The 24221-nt window shown below is 45.6% G+C and overlaps 1 protein-coding gene and 1 long non-coding RNA gene across 6 annotated transcripts in view; one reads left to right on the forward strand and one right to left on the reverse strand.

Moving 5' to 3' along the window:
* The window catches only part of Bltp3a (bridge-like lipid transfer protein family member 3A), a 77760-nt gene extending 65699 nt beyond the window's left edge, over positions 1-12061 (reverse strand). For 2 of the 3 annotated variants that reach the window (XM_063239027.1, XM_063239026.1), the window contains exon 1: positions 11169-11299. Coding sequence is in view for 1 of the 3 variants with exons in the window: in XM_063239025.1 (XP_063095095.1) it covers positions 11864-11907 (44 nt within the window). In the remaining 2 variants the exon portion in view is untranslated. Of the gene's footprint in view, positions 1-11168; positions 11300-11863 lie in introns of those variants that run through there. The other variant, XM_063239025.1, reaches the window with a different exon arrangement.
* On the forward strand, positions 11292-23895 carry LOC134473721 (uncharacterized). 3 transcript variants are annotated; one of them, XR_010044127.1, is made up of 5 exons: positions 11292-11404; positions 21014-21183; positions 22138-22184; positions 22930-23068; positions 23224-23895. It is a non-coding gene; the product is annotated as an uncharacterized LOC134473721 (long non-coding RNA). The 3 variants fall into 3 exon arrangements; XR_010044128.1 differs by having other exon boundaries at positions 11294-11404; positions 23662-23895; XR_010044129.1 differs by lacking the exon at positions 11292-11404 and adding an exon at positions 12157-17583.
* The last annotated feature ends 326 nt before the right edge of the window (positions 23896-24221 follow it).

The following is a 24221-nucleotide window of genomic DNA, read 5'->3' on the forward strand; positions in this document are numbered from 1 at the left end:
AAAACGTTATCTCCAAAAACAAAGTGATTTCCTGGAGCAACTTACTAAGTACAGAGAAACAGTACTGGCCACTGGTTATCGACTACTTTTTAAGAACAAGCACTTTTACCTGTTATTAATACTCCTCAAAACAACACGAACATTCATATCTCGTGTAAAGGCAAATTACCTGCCAAGCATGGTGACACACACCTGTAACCCCAGCACACAGGATGCGGATGCTGGTGGTGGCTGTGAGCTGAAGGCCAGCCTGACAGACTGCACACAGATATCCTGTCTCAAGAGATCCCAAAGCGGGTGGGGGGAGCCACACAACTCAAAAGTTTTTCTCTAACAAAGATGAAATGCTTTCCCAGTGGGGCGCTAACATTACAGAGCACAATGAAACTATGCAATATCCAGGGTATTAAACAGGGTAGTCTCAGGTAGGCATGGTAACCCATGCCTGTAATCCAGCATTCAGAAGGCTGAGGCAGGAGGACTGCCTCAAGTTCGAAGCCAGTATGGACTACATAGGGAGTGAAAGATCAGCCTGCACTATATCCTGAAACCCTGTCTCAAAAAACAAACAAACAAAAATAAATAGGCAGTCTGAAGACTAAAGTTTTTTTTTTTGTTTTTTTGGTTTTCTTTTTTTTTTGTACCAGGATTGAACTCAAGACCTCATACTTGCAGGCAGGTGCTTATGCCACTGGGCTAACCCCCTGGCCCCACGACTAAATATTTAATAAAAACCCAAATGCTTGGAGAACTAGCCTCTCCATCCTCTTAATATACATGACTTTTTTTGGTTTTCTTTTTTTTATGAATACCAAGGATCAAACTCATGACCTCGTGCTTGCAAGGCAGGCGCTTATGCCGCTGAGCTAAATCCCCAGCCCCTATGACTTATTTTGACAGCAGGCTTGGTTCTACGCCCATTTAAAGTAACAAATCTTATGCAATAATGGTTTAAAAAATACTATATTCATTGCATAATTGGAACATTATTCCTTAAAAAAAACATTAAAGACTATGTTTTTAAGGTTCTGACATCTGCCTGTGACTAAAATTTCAGATATATCAAAATTTAAAAACTGAAGAGGGGCTGAAGAGAGAGCCCTGGGGTAAAGTACAAGGCCTTTGGTGTGATCCCCAGCATCACACACATACAAACTACCTAAATTGACAGAAAAAAAAGTCCATAACTTTTTGTTTTATTTTTTTGGGACAGAGTCTTGCTATGTAGTTCAGCTGGCCTTGAGCTCAGGAAGGTGACCCTTCCGCCTCCCCAGTGCTGGGATTACAGGTATATACAGTCATACCTAGCTAAAATTTTTAAAATTTGAAAATATCCCTCAGACTAAAATGAAAAACAGCAAGTTCTAGCAAGGATATGGAGCAACCAAACTCTCACATAGTTCTAGAAATATAAACTGGTATAACAATTTTGAAAATTAGTCCCATCTATTAATGTTAAACATGTGCTTTTTTGTTTTGTTTTGTTTTGTTTCCTTTTGTTTTGTTTTGGTTTGGTTTGGTTTTTGGAGCCAAGGTCTGGTTATGCAACAGTGTGGACCTTGAACTCACTTATGTAGCCCAGTCTGGCCTCAAATTCAGAGTGATCCTATTACAGAAACTTGATATCAAATCAAATGGAAGACTCTTTGCACCAGGAAGTTGGAAGACAACAGTTTATTATGCTGGCAGGCTGGTGCGACCAAATCCAAACCATCAGCCTAAAGTCAATTTGGGTTTAGTTTTTATAGGCTTACAAGCAGGAAATATCAAAGCCAATAGTGAATCAGTTTATGTCAGGTCATATGTTGCCAAGCAGATTTGTTCTAGGCAGTTCTACTTAAAAAAGAATTGTTTATCATAAGGCAGGAGAAGGGGCTGGGGGTTTAGCTCAGTGGCACAAGCACCTGCCTGGCAAGTGCAAAGTCATAAATTCAATCCCCAGTACAAAAAAAAAAAAAACAAAAAAACAAAACGGAGGAGAAATTAGGAAACTGGGGGTGGGGGTGGGGGGTTGAAATTAAGTGTGTCCTTGACTAGTTTATCTCAGTTGGGCAGGTCCTGATGATAGAATATGTTTATGTGTTACACAGCACTGCTCTAAATTTGCAGCTGACATGGTCAGTCCAGGCTGAGTCTAATGTTCTGACTACATGGTGAGCTGGGTGAGTATATCTTGTCTTAACAGAGCATCAGACTTGATTTTCTGGCATAATCCTCCTGTCTCAGTCTCCTAAGTGCTGGGATTATAGGTGTACGACACCACGCCTGGCTCAGAAATTCCATGCTTATATATACTCCGAACAGATATGTATACATTTGTTCACCAAAGGACATGAGCTCTAGAATGTTCCTTGTAGTACTACTCATAATGTTCTTAAACTGGAAATTACCTACAGGTCCATAAACTGTGAACTAAATAAACTGAGTTATACTCCCATAATGGAATACTACTCAATGATGAAAATGGAGTCTACAACTTGATGCAAAATATAGATTAATCTCACAAACACAATACTGCACTAAAGGGGTCAGACACATGACAGACATCATGGCATACATTTATAACCCTAGCACTGAGGGAGACTAGGACAGGAGGATCACAAATTTGAACCCAGCCTGGACAATTTAGGGAGGCCCTGTCTCAAAATTCTAAAAAATTTTTAGAAAGCGATGAAGATGTAGTTCAGTGTAGAGGCCCTGAGTTCAATCTTCAGTAAGGCAAAGGAATAAAAAAGGAGGCAGACATAAAAGCATACACACTCTTATGATTCCATTGATATACCGCCCAAAACCAATCAAAATGATCACCCGTTATGGAAAGAAGACTCACAGAGGATCAGGGTGCGCGGGAGGCTGAGCCCTAGGCAGCACCAGTCCCTCAGTGGGCAGGGACAGCTCCTGTGGCCCACCTGCCAGGGGCCCTGCAGCTGCACAGTGGTTTAAGGAGCAAAGCTCTGGCCTCAGCAATGCATCTGCATCTCAGTTCCACCACATACTTGTAACTTTTCTGTGCCTCACTTCTTCATATACCCTCTACCTCACAGGGACATACTGAGGCTTAAGACTCAAAAGGTGCCTATTCACACAGAGGGCTAGTAAATATTTGCTAAGGAAATAAAAGTGCTTTATTCTGGAGCAACAAGAGCAGGAAACAGGTCTGTCAAGGACAAGGTCCTGAGTTTGATTCCCACTACCAAAACAGAGAGAGAGGGAAACAGACATGTACGATGAGGAGCAAACAATGGGGATATAACCAAATCCAGTACACAGGAAGAGGACCTGAGGGTGGGACGAGTCCTTCAACCCACACCAAGGCCGGGGGAGACAGTGTGCCTTGGAGAGCCTGGAGGTGTCACTGCCCACTGGCCTCGCAGATCGCAAAGGTGACTGCAATTCTTGTGTGCTCCTGTGCAAGATGAGTGCCAGTGACGACAGGCCCTGAGCAGTATCTGAGACAGCAGAGCACACAGCCTCCTGTTCTCTGAAGAGTCCTAGAATCACTCTGGACTCCACCTAATACTTATGCTTTTTTTTTCTGGTCTTTTTTCGTTTTTTATCAGTACCAGGGATCGAACTCACGACCGCCTGCTTGCAAGGCAGGCGCTTATGCCGCTGAGCTAAATCCCCAGCCCCAATACTTATGCTTTTAAAACACAGAAACCAGGTGTCAAGGTACACTCCTATAATCCCAGCACTTGGGAGGCTGAGGCTTGCTGCAAATTTGGGCTACACAGCAAGACCTTCAATCAAGAACACAAAACAAGGGACTTCCGGGAGAACATGGCGGACAGATAGCAGCAGCTACGGAGGCTCTCTGAAAGACCCAGCTTAGAATCCAGGAATGGTGCGGAGTGAGGAATCCTAAGCAAGAGGAGATATGCCCTGCTGACCCAAGAACGAACTGGGCTGAGAGAAACCAACTGGGAATGCAATCCTGGTGCTATAACAGGAACAGATAAAGCCTCAGTGTGGAAGCTGGAGCCCACGCCATTGGAAGCCGTGATTTGGGTTTCCTGCCGCCGCTGCAGCGTCTGAATTGGCTCGGCAGGGAGACAGACGCGCGGAAGCTCTGAGAACCGGAATCGGCGAACGGAGTTGAGAGCAGGACGGGCAGGGAGCCGTGCATCGACCTGTGGTGAGTGAAGGAAACTGGGAGTCTTCCACGGTCTAGGAGACTCCAACAGAGGACATTCTGGGACTGGGCAGACTTGCTGGAACAGGGCACTGTGGTGACTTCAGTCACATATCCCCCTCTCAAGCAGGATTGGTGAGCAGTGCCTAGCTTACGTGAAGCTGCTGGCTGAGACTCAGTAGGCTAGCACAACCCAGGTCCCAGCGCCTGAAGGTGACCTGGAGGGGGGGTGCTGCATAGGCTGCCTGGTCCGTAACTCCCTGGTGCACCACGGTGGGTGGGAACACCTAGCTGGCGCAATTCATTCAGACTGTGGCCAATAGGGAAGGAAGCTGGGCCTCCTATATACACTTGCATATATAAGGAACAAAGAATATGGGAAGAGGGAGCAACAAGAAAGGCCCCTCAGCCCCCAATCCTGAGAAACAGGCAATAGCAGACCCAGCACCAATAGACATAAAGCACTATCTCCAGAGCCTCATAGACAAGTTCAGGAATGAAGTTATTAATGACCTGAAGCTAGACATAAGCAGAATAGTTAGAGAAATGCTAAGCACCACCCAAGAAAAAACAGATGGTGGAATGGAAGAACAGAAAAAGAGGGAAGAATTGTTTGATGGAGAAAATAGAGAACACGTACAATATGTGAAGCAGGTTCAAAGAGATTACCAGGAAACTAAAAACTCTATCGAAAGCTGGCATAACAGCTTGAAAGAAACTAAGGATAGATTATCTGAACTGGAGGCCAGATTTGTAATATGGGAGCATGAAATGAAAAACTTCTTAAAAATAACAAAGGAACAAACAGCAATAATACAAAGACTAGAAGATGATAAGAGATCTATAACTTAAGAATTAAGAACATAAAAGAAGAGGTAGGGACACAAACAAATGAACTACAAAAGCTACTCACAGAAATAATCCAGGAGAATTTTCCTAATTTAGCAAAAGGTAAAGATACTCAGATGTATGAAGCATTCAGGACCCCAGCCACCTACAACCCAAACAGAGCTACACCCAGGCATATAATAATCAAAATACCAGAAATCCAATATAAGAACAGAATATTAAAAGCCGTCAGAGACAAGAAACAGATCACTTACAAGGGAACACCCATCAGAATTACAGCAGACTTCTCGGCACAAACCATCAAATCACGAAGAGCATGAGGCGAAATAATTCAAGCTTTGAAAGATAATAACCTCCAGCCAAGATTGATATATCCTGCACAACTATCCCTGGAAATTGATGGAAAAACAAGGTGCTTCCAGGATAAAGAGAAACTAGGGGAATATGCAACCACCAATTCAACTCTACAGAGAATACTGCAGGATATTCTAAAAAAGAAAAATACAAAGAATCCAGAAATAGTGGCAGAGAGGCCACAATGAATGGAGCAGAAAACAAAATGAAGAAGACAAACTGACAACTAATAACAGAAAAAGAGCTCAACAAAAATGAGGCAGAGAAGATTGGATGATAGGAACAGCTATTTTGGAGAAAACGACGTCATAATAGGTAATGCTGATTTAGTATCATCTTGTTTTGAAGTCTCATCAAGCTTTTGTTCTTCTGTCTCCATTGGTCTTAACATGTTGTATCTTATTAGATTTTATTATATGTGATAGTATAAACAAAAACTTTTATAGACAAGGAGATTATACAGAAACCATTGTTCATTTTCTGTTAGTTGATTCTAAATACCCTGTAATACTGTCATTCTCTTGAATGGTTTTACATTGTTTTGATATATTTGATGCTACAGTATACGAAGTTATACTCAAAGATTTCAAGGAAAGAGACAATATGGTAACTACTTTTATGTCGGGATTATCTTGTGGTAACACACTATTTTGCTTAAATGGTTATGTTTTGATCTGCGCTGTTTTGTTGTTATACCCTCTTTTATCTCAACTCCATTTTATTATTTACTTTTTTATTTTTATCCTTTTAATTAAGGGAAAAATAAAAAAATAGTAGGATATATTATAGTAACCCACTTTGATTTACTATTAACTTGATTTGAAGCCCTATATTGCTCTCACCATCTTGTTTTGACTGATGTTCCTCTATTCTGTTTTGCTTGATAGTACCAGGTTCGAAAGTTTAGGCAACAGCTGTGAAGATAGTGGAATTCATTATGACGCCCATTCTGGTTGACTATTATCTACTTTTAAAGACCTGTAATGTCTCCAATGTTTTGGTTTTGTTGGTTTCGTTCTTTACTGTTTTGTTCAATTTTATTATAACTGATGATATAGGCAACTCTATTAGAGATATCGAGAGGCATTATGGTAACCATTGTTGATCACCTTGTATTATGTTTTTACATTATCTATTATGTTTACCCTTTTGATTTGACTGACTCTGTTCTGTTATGTCACATTTGGTTTTACTCTCTTCCAAAAAAAGTAATAAGAATTGTGGGAGCAATAAAACCCACAATGTGTAATAGTCATTGTACAAAAGAGAGGAAAAGAAAGTGCTCTAAAAGATATAACTGCATGTATATGTAAGTGTATAAGATAGACAATGATATTACTGAGTTTTGTTGGATCATTGAACAGAACTGTTTGGTCTCACTGTTTGAATGTCCACTATATAAGCTTTAATTCTGTAACTTGAACAAACATTTCTAAGATGACAATATGTAATCCATTAACTAGTGATTTCCTACTGTTTATTTTTTTTTCTGAAATTCTGTATAACTTGTGCCTTTTTTCTGCTTTTTTTCTTTTTCTCCTTAAATAAAATTTTTAAAAAATTCAAAAAAAAAAAAAAAAAAAAAAAAAGAACACAAAACAAAAAACCTACTACACCTATCATCCCTTCATCCCTATATCTGTCATTCGGGCGTACCTTTTTTGAAGACATTTAGAGTAAATAATTAAGACCTCCCATGGGCTTCTAAAACAGCCAGTCAGCTTTCTGTCATCCACACTGCAGGAGTGTCCATAACCTCTCTGACTATGTTACATGGCCACTCTATTAAACACCTGCTTAGATGTCAGACACCGTAATACCCCTGATACTCCAACCAGTCTGCTAGCTATGTATAATTCTTCATCATTCATAACTTTCATAGATAAGAAACTCAGTGCTCAGAAAGGTCACCTGCTGGGAAGTGGCAGGGCCGGAACTGAACCTGGCTCATCTGGCTCTGTACACAGAGACACAAAGCTGCTCCTCACAGCCCCTCGGCTTGGTTTACCATCAATCGCATGCCTTCTTCCTTGTACAATGAAAGGCCACTGGTAAGGTGACCTAAAACAAGAGTAATCTGATTTAGTGAAAAGTCATTTGTGGCTGTTTTTTAACTGAATAATTACATTGTCTTTGTTCGCAAGGCAGTCGTGAGTTCGATCCCTGGTACCGATAAAAAGGAAAAAGACAAAAAAAAAAAAGACATTTCTATTTCTTCTCTGCTGCATCCCCCATGCCTAGGTAGTGGGAGCCTGGCCTGAAAGAAGCACAGAAGCACGGAGAAAAATCACCTGGACCATCATTCCCTCCAAATCTTGCAGCCAAACACTCTACTGATAGGAAGCCATTTTACTACTTGAAATTTCACGCCCCAAATTAGACATAAGGAATGGCTGTGTGATAAGACATCCCCTCCAGCTAATGGTAATGTCATCATCAGCAAAGGATTATCAAACACCTCTAGGATTCACTTAACACAGGAACTTACACCTTCCCCATAGGGCTCAGCAAGCCAGCGCTACAGATCCTCCTCAGGCTGAAGAGGCTGAGGGTAAGAGGAAGGTGTGGGGTTTGAAGCCATACAGACACAAAGTGTCACACTTGGCTGCTATCCCAAGCTAAACAAACACAAAGGTCCCAGGAGTTCGGCCTTTCCTAGCCAGGGCACCTCCACTCTCCAGAACCCTGCAAGTGCAGCTGTAGCATGACCTCTTCTCCTCCTCAGTCCCCAGCTCAAAGGAAAGAACATCAGAAATGACCCGTGTCCGTCATACTGTTCCTACTTCACCTAAAAAAGACACCTTGTTCTCCAAGGACTTACTAAATGTACCAACATACACAGCCCGAATTCTTCATTAAAATACTGTGTTCACAGAGGGTGTGAAGAATGTGTGTACCCCAGGGGAAACGTTCCAGCACTAGGCGGCCGGGCACTGACTGACCCGCTACCTCACCTTCCCATACAGCTCAGAAGTCGCTATCCTCTCTGCGCCTGTTTCCTCTGCTAGAAAATGAAGGGTTAGAGCTGGGGGTTACCACTCAGTAGTACAGCACTTGCCTAGCATGTGCGAGGCCTTGGGTTCAATCTTCAGTACCTCAAAAGTAAGTAAATAAATACGTAAATAAATAAATGAGAGGTTGCTCTACATTAGAGACAACTACACACTTCAAGTGGGGAGAGGGGATTTCAGGCATGTGCTTTAGTTGTCCATAACTCTCCCTCCAAAAACCTTACAAACACAGCTCATGTCCTACTATTTACTATGTACCCTAAGGCATAGTGCTAAGTCTTTACATCACCTCACAATAACCTGAAGTAGATACTAGTATTATCCCCCACATTGTTTTTTCCTTTGGTTTTTGAGACAGGGTCTCCCTATGCAGTTCAGGCTGGCCTTGAACTCATGACAGTCTTCCTGTTCAACTTCCTGACTCAGCCTCTGGAGTGCTAGGATCACAGACAAGTGCCACCACACCCATCTTATTACCCCCATTTTAAAGAAGAAGTAAATCAGAAAGAGCTCAGAGTAGACGGTCCTTGAACCCAGGAGTTCGAGGCCAGCCTGGGCAACATAGTGAGACCCTCTCTCAACAAAAGAAGAAGATATAATGAGAAGAGAGTTCATCTATAGGGATTGGGATATAGCTTATTGGTAGATCACTTGCCCAGCAATGCAAAAATCCCTGGTTCAACCCCTAGTGCTGCAAAAACAAATGAATGCTTTACAACTATTTTCCTTTTAACAATCAATATATTTGGGCCAGGTGTGGTGGCACAGGGCTGTAGTCCCAGCACTTGGGAAGCTGAGGCAAAAAGGTCACAAATTCAATGCCAGCCTGGGCTCTACAGCAAGATTCCATTTCTGAGCGAAGGGGAGGAGGGAATAAGTCATCTCTAAGCCTAAAATTCTATGTCTGTCCAAATTAATAGTTTTTCTGCAGTTATTCTTTGTCTGTTTTGAATCTTTATACAAAACACCCAGATTAACACCACCTGAAAAGACTGTATTCGGTTATTCCCAGTAAAGGGTCCAAAGGCAGTCTCCAGCTTCTTTCTCTTCCTGTAAGTAACCTAAAGAGTCCTGTACAAATGGTTCACTGCTTTCTTTTTATTGTTTTGGTTTTTTGAGACAGCATCTTGCTATGCGGTTCAGTCTGGCCTTCAATTCACTATGCAGCCAAAGCTGGCCTCAAAAATCAGGCAATCCTCCTGCCCTATCCTCGCTGTGCTGGAATTACAGGCTTACCACACCATGCCTGGCTGACTCACTATTCTCTTGATCCCACAAAATCATGCAGATTGAGAGGCTCAAATTCTTGTGATCACATTCAGAAAACCTGTGAAACTGCCCAGGCTACCAAGGATATGCATATCTGAAAGGCCACCAAGTATCTGAAGGATGTCACTTTAAAGAAAGAATGTGTAGGGCCAGGGATAATATGCTCAGCAGTACACACCAAAAAAAAAAAAAGAAGAAGAAGAAACAATGTGGAAAAAAAAGAAAGAAACAATGCATATAGCCCAGTATGATGTTGCACCCCTGTAATCCAAGCAGCACTTAGGGGGCTGAAGCAGGAGGATCTCCATGAGTTCCAGGCCACCTTGTACAACACAGTGAGTTTAAGGCCAGCCTGAGCTACATGGTGAGACCCTGTCTCAAACACGCCCCCTCTCCACAAGAAACAAGCAATGTTTGCCACTGCAGTGTTACAATGGTAGAGCAAGTAGGGGCCAGGCCAAACAGTAGGGGTGGGGCCGGACACAGGATGGGTGGGCCAAAGCACTGCTGAACTTTCACTGCGCACATTTAAAAATACAGAGAGCAACGCTGACCAGAAGGTTTTGCCAGATTCTCTGCTCACTGCACATATTCAGGCAGACAGAGCACCCACCGTGCCCCATTCATACAGTGCCCTTGACACACCGTAATGATCCTGACTGAAAAGAAACAAAACTGTCCCTAAACTGCAGTAGGAGGCTGTACGGGAGGAAGGGGGTGTCCCTGATGGAGCTGAAGAAACAGCATAGGACTAAATCCAGCACAAAATAAACCAAAGCAAAGCAAAAACAACAACAGAGGCACTTTCCAGTTCCACATTCCAATCTTTCTTTTAAGATTTTTTTTTGGTCTTTTTGAGACAGGGTCTCCCAATGCAGTTCAGGCTGGCCTTGGGCTCACTATGTAGCCCAGGCTGGTCTCAAACTCACCATTCTCCTGCCTCAGTCTCCCAAAGTGCTGGGATTACAAGCATGTGCCACCACGCCCAGCTTATAAAATAGTGATTAACCCAAATATTGTATCTGAATCTAAGTGATAATTAAAATTGAAGATCAAAGTAAAAGTAAATAAGCCACAGTGTCAGCCAGGAAAAGGGAAGGCAGTGGCAGCAATATTGTCACACCACTTACCAAATGCAAAGAGAAGGTGCAGAAAGATACTATCAGTCCCAAGCTTGGGTGTCCCACGTGGACTGCACATAACCACACCCACGCGCACGCCCACACCCACATAAGGAGCTACCTCCTGATAAGGCTGACCACTGTGAAGAAGCCCTAGATCCCTAGAGCTACAGAGGCTGCCTATTGATCACACCAACTCCACTCTGGAATAAGAAGTAGAAACTAAGGGCAAAGCCAGTCTCGATTTTTTTTCTCTCTCTTTTTTGAGACAGTGTCTCTCTATGCCATGCACAATGATCCTCCTGCCTCAGCCTTCCTAGTGGTGGCCAGTCTCGATTTCTGCCGTCAGCCTGACAACCTATGATCATAACACAGGGGCCAGCAGTCGGCTACGGCTACAGCTATAGCTACAGCTGCAAACTACTAAGCGACCTTATAGCGCTTCACAAAGGCAGCAAAGCACAAGTGGAGGTCGGTGGCACTGCACTTCTCACAGGCCGTCAGAAAACCCTCCTCCTCTTCTTAAAGGCAAGGTTGCTGAAACTTTATCCTCAACTCTCCTGACCTTTCTCCAGTTAATCTGTAGAACGAGAAAAGAAGCAGATGGAGAAGGAGCTCGGCGGAACGGCTCTGGAAGCCCCGGTAGCGGGGCTCACATCTTTGCAAGGGTGATGCAACAGGGTCAGACGGAAGCAGGGAAGGAGCTGGGAGGCGCAGGGCAGGAGAAAGCCAGGGTCCGCGCCGCAAACGGGAGGGCGGGCTGCACGGCTGGCGGGGACGGGCTCTGGGCGAGGAGGGCCGCGGGCCCCGAGCCCGGGGCGCACGAGGGAGCCGGCGGAGACGAGAAGGGGGGTGGGCGCCATCGGGGCCTCTGAGGGGCAGGCGGTGCGCGAGCGCGCGGTGACTGGCTCCGAGGTGGCCCGCTCGAGGGCGAGCAGGCCGGGACGGGGTCCGCACGGGCCCCGGGCGACGGGACCCGAGCGGGGACAACGGCCCGGGCCACCCGGCGGACGGGCGGGAAGGCGGCCCGGGTCGAGCTGAGGCGGGCCCGGCGCGCAGCCCTCGGAGGAGGACGGAGGGGTCGGTCGGGAGGAGCCCGGAGCGGGCGCGGGCGCGGGCGCTCTCACCGGGACAGGTGTTTCAGGATCTGCTTCTTAATGATCCCAGCCATGCCGGAGCCGCGGCCCGCGCGGAAGGCGGCGGGGCGGCCCGAGCCTTCTCAGTGCGGAGACGAGGCGGCCTCTCACCTCCCCGCGGCGCGACTACTGGGCGCCGCCGACACAGCCGCCGCCATGGCGCTCTGTCGCCGCTGCCCCGGCGCGCGGGGACCCGCCACGCTCCCACCCCCCCGCGCGGCGCCGCAGCCACCGGGCCCAGCGACGCGGACACCGCGCGCCGCCCGCCCGCCCGCCTGCCAGGCGCTCGCTGAGGAGCGGGAGCGCGCGCGGGCCACAAGACGCGCGCGGGAGGGGGCGGAACTTTTATGGGCGGGACATGTTGTTTGCGTCATTGTGGGCGTGGTCAGGGACGGAGTACAGGAGTGAGCGAGCCACGTCCCTCAATCCGCGTCTGCGGTGCTGCCTGCTACGTACCAGACGCTTCACCTCCAAACCGCTCTGAGGTTGGCTCCAGACGTCGCCTTGGAGGACTCATCGGGAGACAGCAGGTGTCTAGTTTGGGGCAGCAATTCTCTAGACAGTTCTGCAGCTCTCGGATGGCATAGTCCACTGCTAGTCCACGTGTCTCACAAATTCACTCAGTGACTGTGAGCACCGACTCAGCTAGGAATGAGGTTGGAGAGAGGAAAAAGGCGTCAAGGACCTGTCAGGCCAGTGCCAGAGAGATGCAAACAGGCCTCTGTGGTCCTCTACGAAGGGCTTGGTTCTGGAGAGCAGAGGCAGGAGGATCGCACTAGTTCAAGGTCAGCTTGGGGTACATAGCAAGACCCGGTAAAATAAAGAATGGCAGGCATAGAGGGCGCAGAACATCCCCTGCCAAATGAGAAGAAAATGAGGCAGTAAATTGTTTAAATTACCAAGGACTTTGAAGATCATCATTTTACAACTAAGGAAACTAAATCTAGAGAAATAGGTGAAAGAGCTTCCCTCCACCCCACTCAGGCTCTCCTTGAACTCACTATGCAGCCCAGGCTGGCCTCAAACTGGCAGCCATCCTCCTGCTCGGCCTCCGGAACACTGGGATCACAGACATGTACCGCCACCCCTGGCTGGTTACCTCCTCCTTGAGACTCACAACCAGAACCCGTGTTCTGACCTCCAGCCCAGTGCGTTTCCATTCTGGTTCGTCCACACAAAATGGAACCCGTGTACCAGGGACACTGCTAGGCCCAGTGGCAAAGATGAGCAGGAGGTGCTCATCTAGACCATAGGCCTCCAAGCCAAAACTCAAAAAGAAGGAAAAAAAAAACCCTGTGGAGGCAGGCTTGCGGGAAGCTGGTCAGCAGCTAACTTTAAATATATCCGTTCCTGTCAACATGTTGTACACATCCATGGTACCACAGGCACCAAGGGGCTTTCGAGGTCTGGGTCTCCCTTCCTCAATTGTCTGTCAGCCATTCAGGTCCCTTCCTGCAAAACCACCATTACCTGGTTCCAGAAACAGTTTAAGCATGGCCAACTATATCCATTTTTAAAACACCACTATAATAGATACCCTGGAGGAGGAGCAGGAGGATCTACAGCTCAGGGGCAGCCTAGGAAACTCAACAAATTAACAAAAGAAATTTATTTTCAAAAATAACATTTAGGGTCTGGGGATTTAGCTCAGCCGCATAAGCGCCTACCTGGCAAGCATGAGCTCATGGGTTTGACCCCCAGTACCAAAAAAATAAGTAAATAAAAATAAAATTTAAAAAGGACTGAGGAGAGGAGAACTCAGTGACAGAGCCTCTCCCTAGATGTGTGAAGCCCTGGGGTCAGTCACCGCCAAATTTTAAAAAATCAACTTCATGAATATCTGTGCTTCTGTGTCTTACTCACAGTCTGCTCGGTTTTTCCGGGAAGTCCCCCAGGAACCACCTAGAAAGGAAGCAATAATCCTTGGCTGGGGTGCTCTGCTATCCAGTCCCCTTTAGCAGGGCTGTACATGACATCATTATTTGTCCCTCTGCCACTTGTCCCCATACCAGGGACCAATAGGGACCTAGAAGAAGTTTTTTGCCAGGATTATTGGCCATTACTGAATATTCCCAATTCAGCTCTCATCCCTAGGACCCTCAACTTCTTCCATTTCGGGCTGTTTTTCCTTGACCACCCCAAGCAGAGAATCAGACTGATATCTGATACCACCTATGTAAAACAATACGGACCTCATGCTTAAGGCATCCTCACCAATGAGTCATCACGCCCGATGAATGAGTTGTTTTTGTTGGTTGAAAAGAAAACTCACGCTCTACAAAAATATGACCACAGCAGGGTCCACATTCTCACCAACAGTGTTAAAATGTTATCTTTCCTTGCCACGCTGAAGATCCAAGACAAAATGGATCAGGAGCCAATCCATGCTTTTTTATACTTTTGTTTTTTTGTGGCGCTAGGGATCAAAACAGGACCTCCTGTTTGCTGGGCAACCATTCCACCACCACTTAAGCAGTAGCCTGCCCATTTTATTTAGAGACAATTCTACATTAACATACAGTTGTAAGAAATAATGTAGTGACCTTCCTGTATCCCTTATCCAAGTCCCTCCAACGCTAACATTTTATAAAACTGCAGCACAATATTACGATGAAGGTTCCGCTTTGCAGTTTAGGCTGGTCTTGAACTCACTTCGTAGCCCAAGCTGGCCCTGAACTCACAGTGATACTCCTGCCTTGGTTTTCTGAGTGCTGGGATTACAGGCCTGTGTCACCGTGCCGGGCCCATGTTGCCCTCTTAGAGCCACCCCACCTTCATCTCCAGCAGCAAATAATCTTCTGTATAATATTGTCATTTCAAGATACTGTGTGCACGCATGCGTGTACATATCTGGTATAGTGGTACATTCCTACAGTTCCAGCTGCTCAGAAGGACTAGGAAGGATGACCAGTTGAGTCAGGAATTTGAGGGCAGCGTGGGCAACAAGATGAGCTCAGGTCTTTTACAGAGGAAAATGAACGTGAAATCCTGTAGCAGGTAACCTCCTGAGATTAGGCTTTTTTTTTTTTCCCCTTCAGCGTTACAGACTGAAACCAACACCTCCTGCATATTAAGCAAATACCCTAACACTGAGCTACACCCCCTGCCCAGGGATTTGATTACTTTTTAATCAGCACAATCCTCGGAAGTTTCATCTCAGTAGTTAAGCATATCAGTGTTCTCTTCAGTGCTGAGTCACATTCTGTGGTACTGGATGTACTAAGTTCGCCCATTTATTAACCGGTTGGAGGACTTCTGGGTTGTTTCCAGCGTTTTATGATAAATAAAGCTTGCTTTGCTGGGGGTTTAGCTCAGCAGCATCAGTGCCTGCTTGGCAAGCACAAGGTTCTGAGTTCGATCCCCGGTACCAAAAAAAGAAAAGGAAAATTAAAGATGATTATTTATTAAAAAAAAAATAAAAAATAAAGCTTGCTTTAAGTATTTGTTTTCAGGTATTTGTGCAAACATAAGTATTCGTTTTGTCAGGATAAGTGCCCAGGAGTGCAATAACCGGGTTGTCTGGTGGCTGAGTGTTTATTTAAAATCTGCCCGGCTATAGCCAGTAACTGTCACTCCCACAAGCAGTACGAGTACAGTTGTTTGTGTAATTTCAGCAGCTACTGCTACCACTGAGTGTAGTGTAGCCATTCTGATAGGGGCTCGTCGGGGTTTGCGTTCTTAACTTTGTTTTGGTTGGGTTGGGTTGGGTTTGATTTTTTGAAACAGGGTCTCACCATGTAGGTCAGGCTGGCAATAAACTCACTGTGTAGCCCAGGCTGGGCTCAAGGATTGCTTAATCCTCCTGTCTCAGCCTCCCGAGTGCTGGGATTACAGGCGTGAGCCACAGTGCCCGGCTCTCAACCTTCATGATTTCTGATAAGAAACCTGCTGTCCTTCAGCCTGCTTTCCCCAATAGATAAGGTGGTCTTTCTTTGTGGCTGCTTGGTTGCTTATGTGTGCATGTACGTTTGTATGCAAGTATGTACATGTAACTATAGTTTCCAGAAGTTTGACTAGGAAGTGAGAATTTCTTTTGCGTTTATCCTTATTGAAGAACCCAGGGCCTTCTCACCGAGCTACATCCCCAGCCCTTTTTAAAGTTTCATTTACCACAAGGTCTCACTGTGTCCTTAAACTGCCCAGGCTGGGTTTGAATGTGCAGTGTCCTTGCCTGCAGCCTGCTGGGGTTACTGTGCACTGCTGTACCAGCTTCAGCTTCTGGACTGTGTAGATTTCTGTCTCTGGTAACTTGGGAACGTTGTTCTGGGTCCAGCTCTAACCAGTTCCTTTTGTTATGCTTTCAGACCGGCCTTGAAATGTGTTTTTGTTTGTTTGTTTCTTTTTTTATCGGTACCGGGGATCGAACTCACGACCACCTGCTTGCAAGGCAGGTACTTATGCAGCTGAACTAAATCTCAGCCCCTAATTTTTGTTTTTAATTATCTGTCTTTTTCAGTTTCCACAATTCACAGTGGATTTTCAAGTTTTTCCACTTACATTCTAAAACTTTTTTTCTTTGCTTGACACACTGGGGATTCGCATAGAACTGCGTCCCCAGCCCTGTTTTCCGTTTTTTTTTTTTTTTGTTGTTTGTTTGTTTGTTGTTGTTGTTGTTTTGTTTTTTGTCTTTTTCGTTTTTATCCGCACCAGGGATCGAACTCACGACTGCCTGCTTGCAAGGCAGGCGCTTATGCCGCTGAGCTAAATCTCCAACCCCCCTGTTTTCGTTTTTCATTTGATACAGTTTCTTACTAAGTCACTTAACTGACCAGGTTGGGCTCCAACTTTCCATCCTTCTGCCTCAGCCTCCCAGAGAGCTGGGATTATAGGTGTGCACTACCACATGTGACTCTGCGGAGGTCTGTTTGCTTCCACTATGTTCATAATTGAGCATTTTCACAATGGCTTTGTGCTGATATCTTTTTTTTTTTTTTTACATGAAGATCTTGCTAACTCCTGGTGTGACAATGATGTTGAGGTGAAATCTGGGAGTTCTTGCACCCTGTTCTGACACCTGGCTCTTCTTTAAACTCTGGGTTTTGTGGACGCTTTCTCACACTGGTCAGGCAGAAGGTGCGGACCTCTTGTTCCTCCTGCTAGGGAAACAGGCAAAATCCCAGATCACTCTGCCTCCTTAGACACCCAGGCTAGGGTTTCCTCGTTGCTGCAGGGGACAGGGAGGAGTTCTGGCTCCCAGTCAGACTTTCAGGAATAGACCCCGGCCGGAAAGGGCAGTGTGCTTCGTTACTGCCCCCACGCCACCCCCGGGGGCCTTCACTGGCATGGGTTCCTGGGCAGCGATGGAAGCCCTGACAATACCTCCTCTGTTGGTACCGTGGTCAGGAGGTGGCCGTGCCTGCGTCCTGGAAGGGAAGGATAATCTCAGCTCCTTGAATGAGCTTCTCTAATCCCGGATCAGGCAGGATTTGGGGCACTTCTGACAGCGCCAGTGAGGCGGAAATCAAACCTCCCCGCTCAGCCTTCGCTGGTCTGAGTTGCACAGCACTTCTGGTCTGAGTTCTCTTGCTAACAACGCAGCTTCCCTGGTCCTCTGGTCGTGCCGACCGGGCTTTTCTGGCGCATGCGCTTTGTCTCTGCCCACCAGTATGTTTTGGATGGCAGCTGCTTCAGTTCCAAGTTAGGGCTAGCAGGCCGCCCACACCCACCCTGAGAACCCACCACGTCGTCCTTAGGGCCTGAGTTCCTAACAGGTTTGCCTTCTTCCTCCTCCCTCCCAGTCTTCTTAAACTTCTTTTGTCCATCCATCCGTCTGTCTGCCTTGTCTGTCTGTGTGAGAGGTGGGAGTCAGTGATACAGGCATGTTGGAAGCTTCCGTTGTGCCCAGTAGTGGAACTAGGAAAGCACATCTATCCTATCTCCTCCAAAGTCTGGACATTTCTTTAACTTTTTATTTTTATTTTTTGCCTTTTTAAGACAGGGTCTCACTATGCAGTTCAGGCCGGTTTTGAGCTCACTTTGTAGCCCAGGCTGGTCTCAAATTTGCAATGATCTTCCTGCCTCAGCCTCCCGAGTGCTGGGATTAGAGGCATGAACCATCACACCTGACTTCCTAAACTTTTTATTTTAGAATAATTAGCCGGGGGGAGGGGGCTGGGAATTTAGTTCAGTGGCATAAGCGCCTGCCTTGCAAGTGCGTGGTTGTGAGTTCGATCCTTGGTACCGATTAAAAAAAAAAAAAAAAAATTAGCCAGGGATTTAACTCAGCAGCACAAGCACCTTGCTTGGCAAGTGCAAGGTTGTGAGTTTGATCCCGGGTAACAAAAATTAAAATTAAAAAAAATAGGGGCTGGGGATTTAGCTCAGCGGCATAAGCGCCTGGCTTGCGAGCAGGCAGTCGTGAGTTCGATCCCCGGTACCGATAAAAAGGAAAAAGACCAAAAAAAAAAAAAATTAAAAAAAATAAAAGTGATAGAATAATTATAGATCCACAGGAAGTTATGAAGATAATGTAGAAAGGTCTGGTGTAGGTTTCACCTGGTTTCCTCCATAGTTACATCTCATGTAACCACAGTACAGTAGAAGAACCAGGACATTCACTTTGGTAAGTAGTTCCATGTCATTCTGTCTTGTGTAGACTTGTGTAATCACTGCCGTTATCATGCCACACACAAAGGTCTCACTCATGCTGTACCTTCAGTCACACTTCTTTCTTTCTTGAGGTTTTTTTGACCCTGTGTCACTTCATGGTTCAGAATTGCCTTAAACTTACTTTGTGTATCCCTGGCTGCCTTGAACTCGATGCTGTCCTCCTGCCTCAGCCTCCCAAAGGCTGGGGTTACAGCACACACCATCAGGTCCAGCTTCAGTCACATGTCTTTCATTCAACCTTTTTCACTCAGCATTTTTTCATTTTCAGTGTCTAGGCCTTTGCACAGAGCCACATCACAGATCTTGTTTTCTTTATTTTGAAACAAGTCACTGGGCTTAAATTTGTAATCCTCCTGCCTCGGCCTCCTACAGAGCTGGGATTATAGGCATGCAACACAGTTAGCAGTGCACTGGTCTTGAGATGTATGTTAACTGCTGTCTCATTAGTCCATTCACCAGCTTATACTGTAGTAAGTCTGGAGCAAAGAGGGCATACAGGATGTCCCAAGAAAGTAAGTCTGTGCAAACAAGCACAGATAATCTTTGGTTTGTCTTTGTTTGTTTTTTGGTGGGATTATACTCACAACCTCACACTCACCAGGCAAGTGCTTGGGCCGCTGAGCTAAATCCCTGGCACCAAGGCAAGGTAATCTTATAGCAAGAGTCAAGAACAACAGGGTTGGGCTGAGGATTTAGCTCAGTGGCATAAATGCCTGCCTGGCTAAGCGAGGGGTTGTGAGTTCAATTCCCAATACCGCAAAAAAAAAAAAAAAAACCAATGACAGGGTTGAACAGCAAAGACATATTAATCTTCAAGGATTCTTTTTTTTTTTTTTGGTCTTTTTGAGACAGGGTCTTGCTATGAAGTTCAGGCTAGCCTCAAGCTCTCTTGGAAGCCCAGGCTGGTTTTAAACTTGCAACAATACTCCTGCCTCAGCCTCCCAAGTAGAGGAATTACAGATGTATGACACACACCACACCCAGTTTTCTGCTAGCCATTTATTTATTTATTTATTTATTTATTTATTTATTTATTTGTACCGGGGATGGAACTCATGACCTCATGTTTGCCAGGCAGGCGCTTATTCCACTGAGCTAATACTCCAGCCCTAATCTTCAAGGATTCTTAGAACTGGTTTCTAGTTTGTGGTGACTATGATTTTTTAAAATATATTTAAGGTCCAGACATGGTGGTACACACCTATAATCCCAGCACTCGAGAGGCTGAGGCAGGAGGACTGCTGTGAGTTTGAGGCCAACCTAGGCTACATAGCAAAACCTTGTCTCAAAAAAACATCTGTTTTAAACAGCATTACTGAGATATAAATAACATTCAGTAAAGTACACATATATAAAATGCATAAAATATACAACTTTTAAAATTTTTTATTCCCCTGTGGTACTGGGAGTTGAACCAAGGGAGCACTGAGCTGCATCCTCAGCCTTTATTTTTTGGTGGGGGTTTGAGACAGGGGCTCCCTGAATTCTCTGCAATTCTCCTGCCTCGGCCTCCTGAGTGTTGGCATTAAAGGTGTGCAATACCACACCTGATCGCTCAGCTTTATTATTTGTTTGTTTGTTCAGACAGCTTCTCGCTAAATTGCTCATAAAGAGCCAAACTTGTAACCCTCCTGTCTCAGCCTCCTCAGCAACTGGGGTTTACAGGTCTGGGCCGTCACAGTTCCAGTTTCTGAGGTCTTAGCACACACACACACACACACACACACACGTATGTATGAGTTATATTACAGCACACACACATACGTATGAATGGTATTAAAACAGCATCTGAAATACCAAAATGGCACCCAGGATTTGGAGGTAGATCTCTTTAACATGGGATACGCGCTGACAGGGAATCAATTGTCCCTCAAAATGTCAGGCCTTAGGACAGGGATACAGCTCAGTAGCACAAGCACCTGCCTGGCAAGCACAAGGTCCTGAGTTTGATTCCAAGTAGCAAAAAAAAAAAAAAAAAAAAAAAAAAAAAAAAAAAAATTGTAAAATGTCAGGCCTCAAAGGCCCAGGGAGGGAAGTTTTAATGGGGTTGCAAAGGAGCAGGTATAAGAGTATAGTACTTGGCTTTGATTGGTTCTTTTGTTGTTGTTGTTGTTGTCTTTTTTGTTTTTATTAGTACCAGGAATCGAGCTCACAACCTCACACTTGCAAGGCAGGCGCTTATACCGCTGAGCTAAATCCCCAGCCCCTGGTTGGTTCTTTTTGACACAGGGTCTCACTATGCAGTTCAGGCTGGACTTGGGCTCACTTTGTAGCCCAGGCTGGCCTCTAACTCTCACAGCGACCCTCCTGCCTCAGCCTCCCAAGTGCTGGAATTACAGGTGTGCAACAATACGCCCAGGCTTTGATTGGTTCTTAGAGTAATCATCACAGTGACTGGCTATGCGTCAAAGTAACGAGGCCTTTTTTTCTTTTTCTTTTTGAGACAGGGTTTCACTGTGCAGTTCAGGCTGGCCCTGAGCTCACTTTGCAGTCAAGGCTGGCCTCAAACTCACAGTAATCCTTCTGCTTTAGCCTCCTGAGTGCTGGGATTACAGGCATGTGCCACCATGCCCAGCATCTGTGACCAGCCCCGAGACACAGAAGCAACTGGACCTGAGACAGGAACTGCCACCTGGGCTATTGAAGTAGACTGGCTGGGTGGGTCTTATCTGCCACAATATGAAATCATCACTGCCGTCAAGGTAATGAACATATCTGTCACTATGGAGAGTTCTGGCCATGTTTTCAGCTACACCGGTCTCCCCTTGCCATTCCTCCAATACGAGTCAACTCCCAGTTCAGGGTCTGTGTACCTGCTGGTCCCTCGGCCAAGAAAGCAGACAGCCAGGCTTTCCCTAACCCTTTCCAGAATAAAAGTGTCCCTAACTGGCACTTTCTATCCCTAGCCCATCCGCTTTACTTTTCTTCATGACATGTCGTCCAAGATTGGTACTGGGTGTTCCTCCCTTTCCCTTTAGGATAAGGCTTTGTTTGGTCTGCAGTTCCTGCTCTCCCCAGCACTGAGAACAGCCCCTGAAAGTTTCCCTAGCAAGGCAAGCTCCTCAGTGATCCTCTTCGATAAGGGCACCACTGCACCCGGCTCCATCCATCTTTTAAATCCATTTTTTTTTTAAATCAATCTGCTTTCGTTTCATTTGTTTGTGAGAAAACCCAAAGTGATATGTCACTTTCACTCAGTGGGCCACAGTGGTTTCTACTTGGGAAGATGAAGCGGATGGATCACAAGTTGGAACTCAGCCTAGGCAACTTGACCCTTTCTCAAAATGAAAAAATGAAAAGGGCTGGGCATGGAGCTCAGTGGTGCACGGCAGGTATTTCATCAGGGAGTCTGTGCTGCTAACACCATCCTTAGTTACCAAGTCTTAGCCAAAGACGGTTCCTTGGGTTCCAAATGCTGCATCCTCACTCTGTTCAACAGGACACAGAAGGGCAGAGAATAGGCAGGGTCCCTCTGCCACCGGACCCCACTAGCTTCAGACTTCAGGAAATGAGTTTGTCATTGCAGATGGCTGTAGATGCAGATCAAAATTGCAGGTCCTAGAGTCACAGACATTGGGGTGGCCGGTCCGCCTGCCGCTCTGGGCTCCCGTGTTTCTGTGCTTGTTGCCTGTGACCTGCTTCCCTCTTACCAACAGAGGCCTGAGCAGATGAAAAAGGGGAAATGAAGCATTTAAATATAAAGGTAAAATTCTGTCTTGCTTTTCACTTTTTTGTTTCGTTCTGATGAAACCCATGGCCTTAGCCACCCTAGGCAAGCATTGTACCACTGAGCCACATCACAGCCCACCGTTCTGTCCTTTGTTCTTGTACCAGCAACCCCAAAAGCAGTAGGTTGTGAATACAGACACAGGAAATGGGAAAGGACTAGGAGGCCAGTTTCGTCTGAGATTGTAGCCTCACACTGTCTGCAGATTCAGGATGCACATCGGCTTAATTAGCAGCCAGGAGAATGTGGAGACCTTCCATTGACTCTATTTGGTCTTGGATATATTTGGTTGACATTGACTCTATTTGGTCTTGGATATATTTGGTTGACAGTATTTTGGTAAAAAGTACAGGGCTTAAAACACCCCCCCCCCCGATAAAAAGGAAAAAGACAAAAAAAAAGAAAACAATTTATCTTAGGGGCTGGGGATTTAGCTCAGTGGCATAAGCGCCTGCCTTGCAAGCAGGCAGTTGTGAGTTCGATCCCCGGTACTGATAAAAAGGAAAAAGACAAAAAAAGAAAGAAAAACATTCCCCCCACCAAGGTAAAAACAAGAGGTCCTATAAAGACAAAGAACAAGCTAGTTATATAATCTGAGCATGCACAACATGAGTTTCTTTGTTCTTTATCTCAATAAAAGCTGCTTGCTTATACTGGCCAGGCAACAGCCATTTTGCTGACCCTTGGTGTGTGTGACCCTTTATTTTCCCTTTGCTTGCAGAATCCCAACATCTGGCGTCCAAACAGGGACTCAACAGCAGAGACGTCTGCTGTGGAGTGTGACTTGCCTTCGCTGTGTTCCCGGGGTAGGACATGGCCCCCACGATGTGTCGACTTCATTTGCTTTGAAAAATCCCCGGGTAAGTCATGGAAAATTCCTTGTCTAAAGCACAACAAAAGCATAAGGCAAAACTGCTTTTTTTCCTTAAGAAGGTGGGCCATGTGTTCCCTGAGCATAACTTAGTACAAGTTTTGCAAAAAATTCATGATTGCTGATTCCCTTTCTCTATGACAGGCCCTTCAGGCACAGCTCACACACGCACCACAGTGACGGTGGATCCAGTGCCCGCTCTTCCCACTCATCTTTCACCCAGCCCCTCTGCCCACAGCGGCTCTTGGTGCCATCCAGAGCGACAAGATACTTATTATCAAACGGTTACATTTTCCCCGCTCGCCTGGTGGTACTGTATTTCCCATTATCAATGCTAATTCATGTCTTATCTCTCCAGGATGTACTCACATACACACATTCCCTCGAATTTATCGCACTAAAACTGTTTTACCACTTAGCAAAACTGACTTCTCCCTTTTGCTGTCCCCTACTGTTTCTCTTTAAGTCTCTTTGGCTATGTTGGTTCCATTTCTTTCAAAACGCCCCCAGTCCCAGGCTGGCAGGGCCCGGGCGCCCCTGCTGACCTGGGGAGGAGGAGATGCTTCTGTGTTATCCCCACAGGGTTCCTGCTTGTTGCATTCACCATGCACAAAACAAGTTGACACCACGGGCTACACAACGCAGTTCCACAGTTTCGCCTCTCCCTAAACCAAGCCTGGCCTCCTTAAAAGCGACCCAAGACAACTGCTTGCCAGTGACGTGGGTGACATAGATACATCTAAAGAAAAATCCACTGCTCATCAGCTTCTTGAGGCGGTATTTACCAAATTGACAATAAACTCTTTAATGCCTGTTTGTACTCTGTTGCTATGTGTTTTGCAGCCCACTATGGGGACCTTAGCATCCCACAACCTCCAGAAAAGATTAAAATACAATATTTGGGTTCAATTGACAAAATTAGCTAATATCTCCCATTTCTGTCTTGTTTAAAAGATAAAAATAAAATACAGGGGCTGGTGATTTAACTCAGCAGCTTTGCAAGTGCCTGCTTTGCAAGTGCCTGCTTTGCAAGCACACAGTCGTAAATTCAATCCCCAGTACCAAAAAAGCAAACAAACAAACATATTCTTGGGTCCTGTCTAATTCCAATATGCCAGGATCCCACCTCTCATAAGTAATTA

The sequence above is a fragment of the Cavia porcellus genome, unplaced genomic scaffold, assembly GCF_034190915.1.
Source record: "Cavia porcellus strain 051 isolate PalLab524CR breed Dunkin Hartley unplaced genomic scaffold, mCavPor4.1 scaffold_28, whole genome shotgun sequence".
NCBI lineage: Eukaryota > Metazoa > Chordata > Mammalia > Rodentia > Caviidae > Cavia > Cavia porcellus.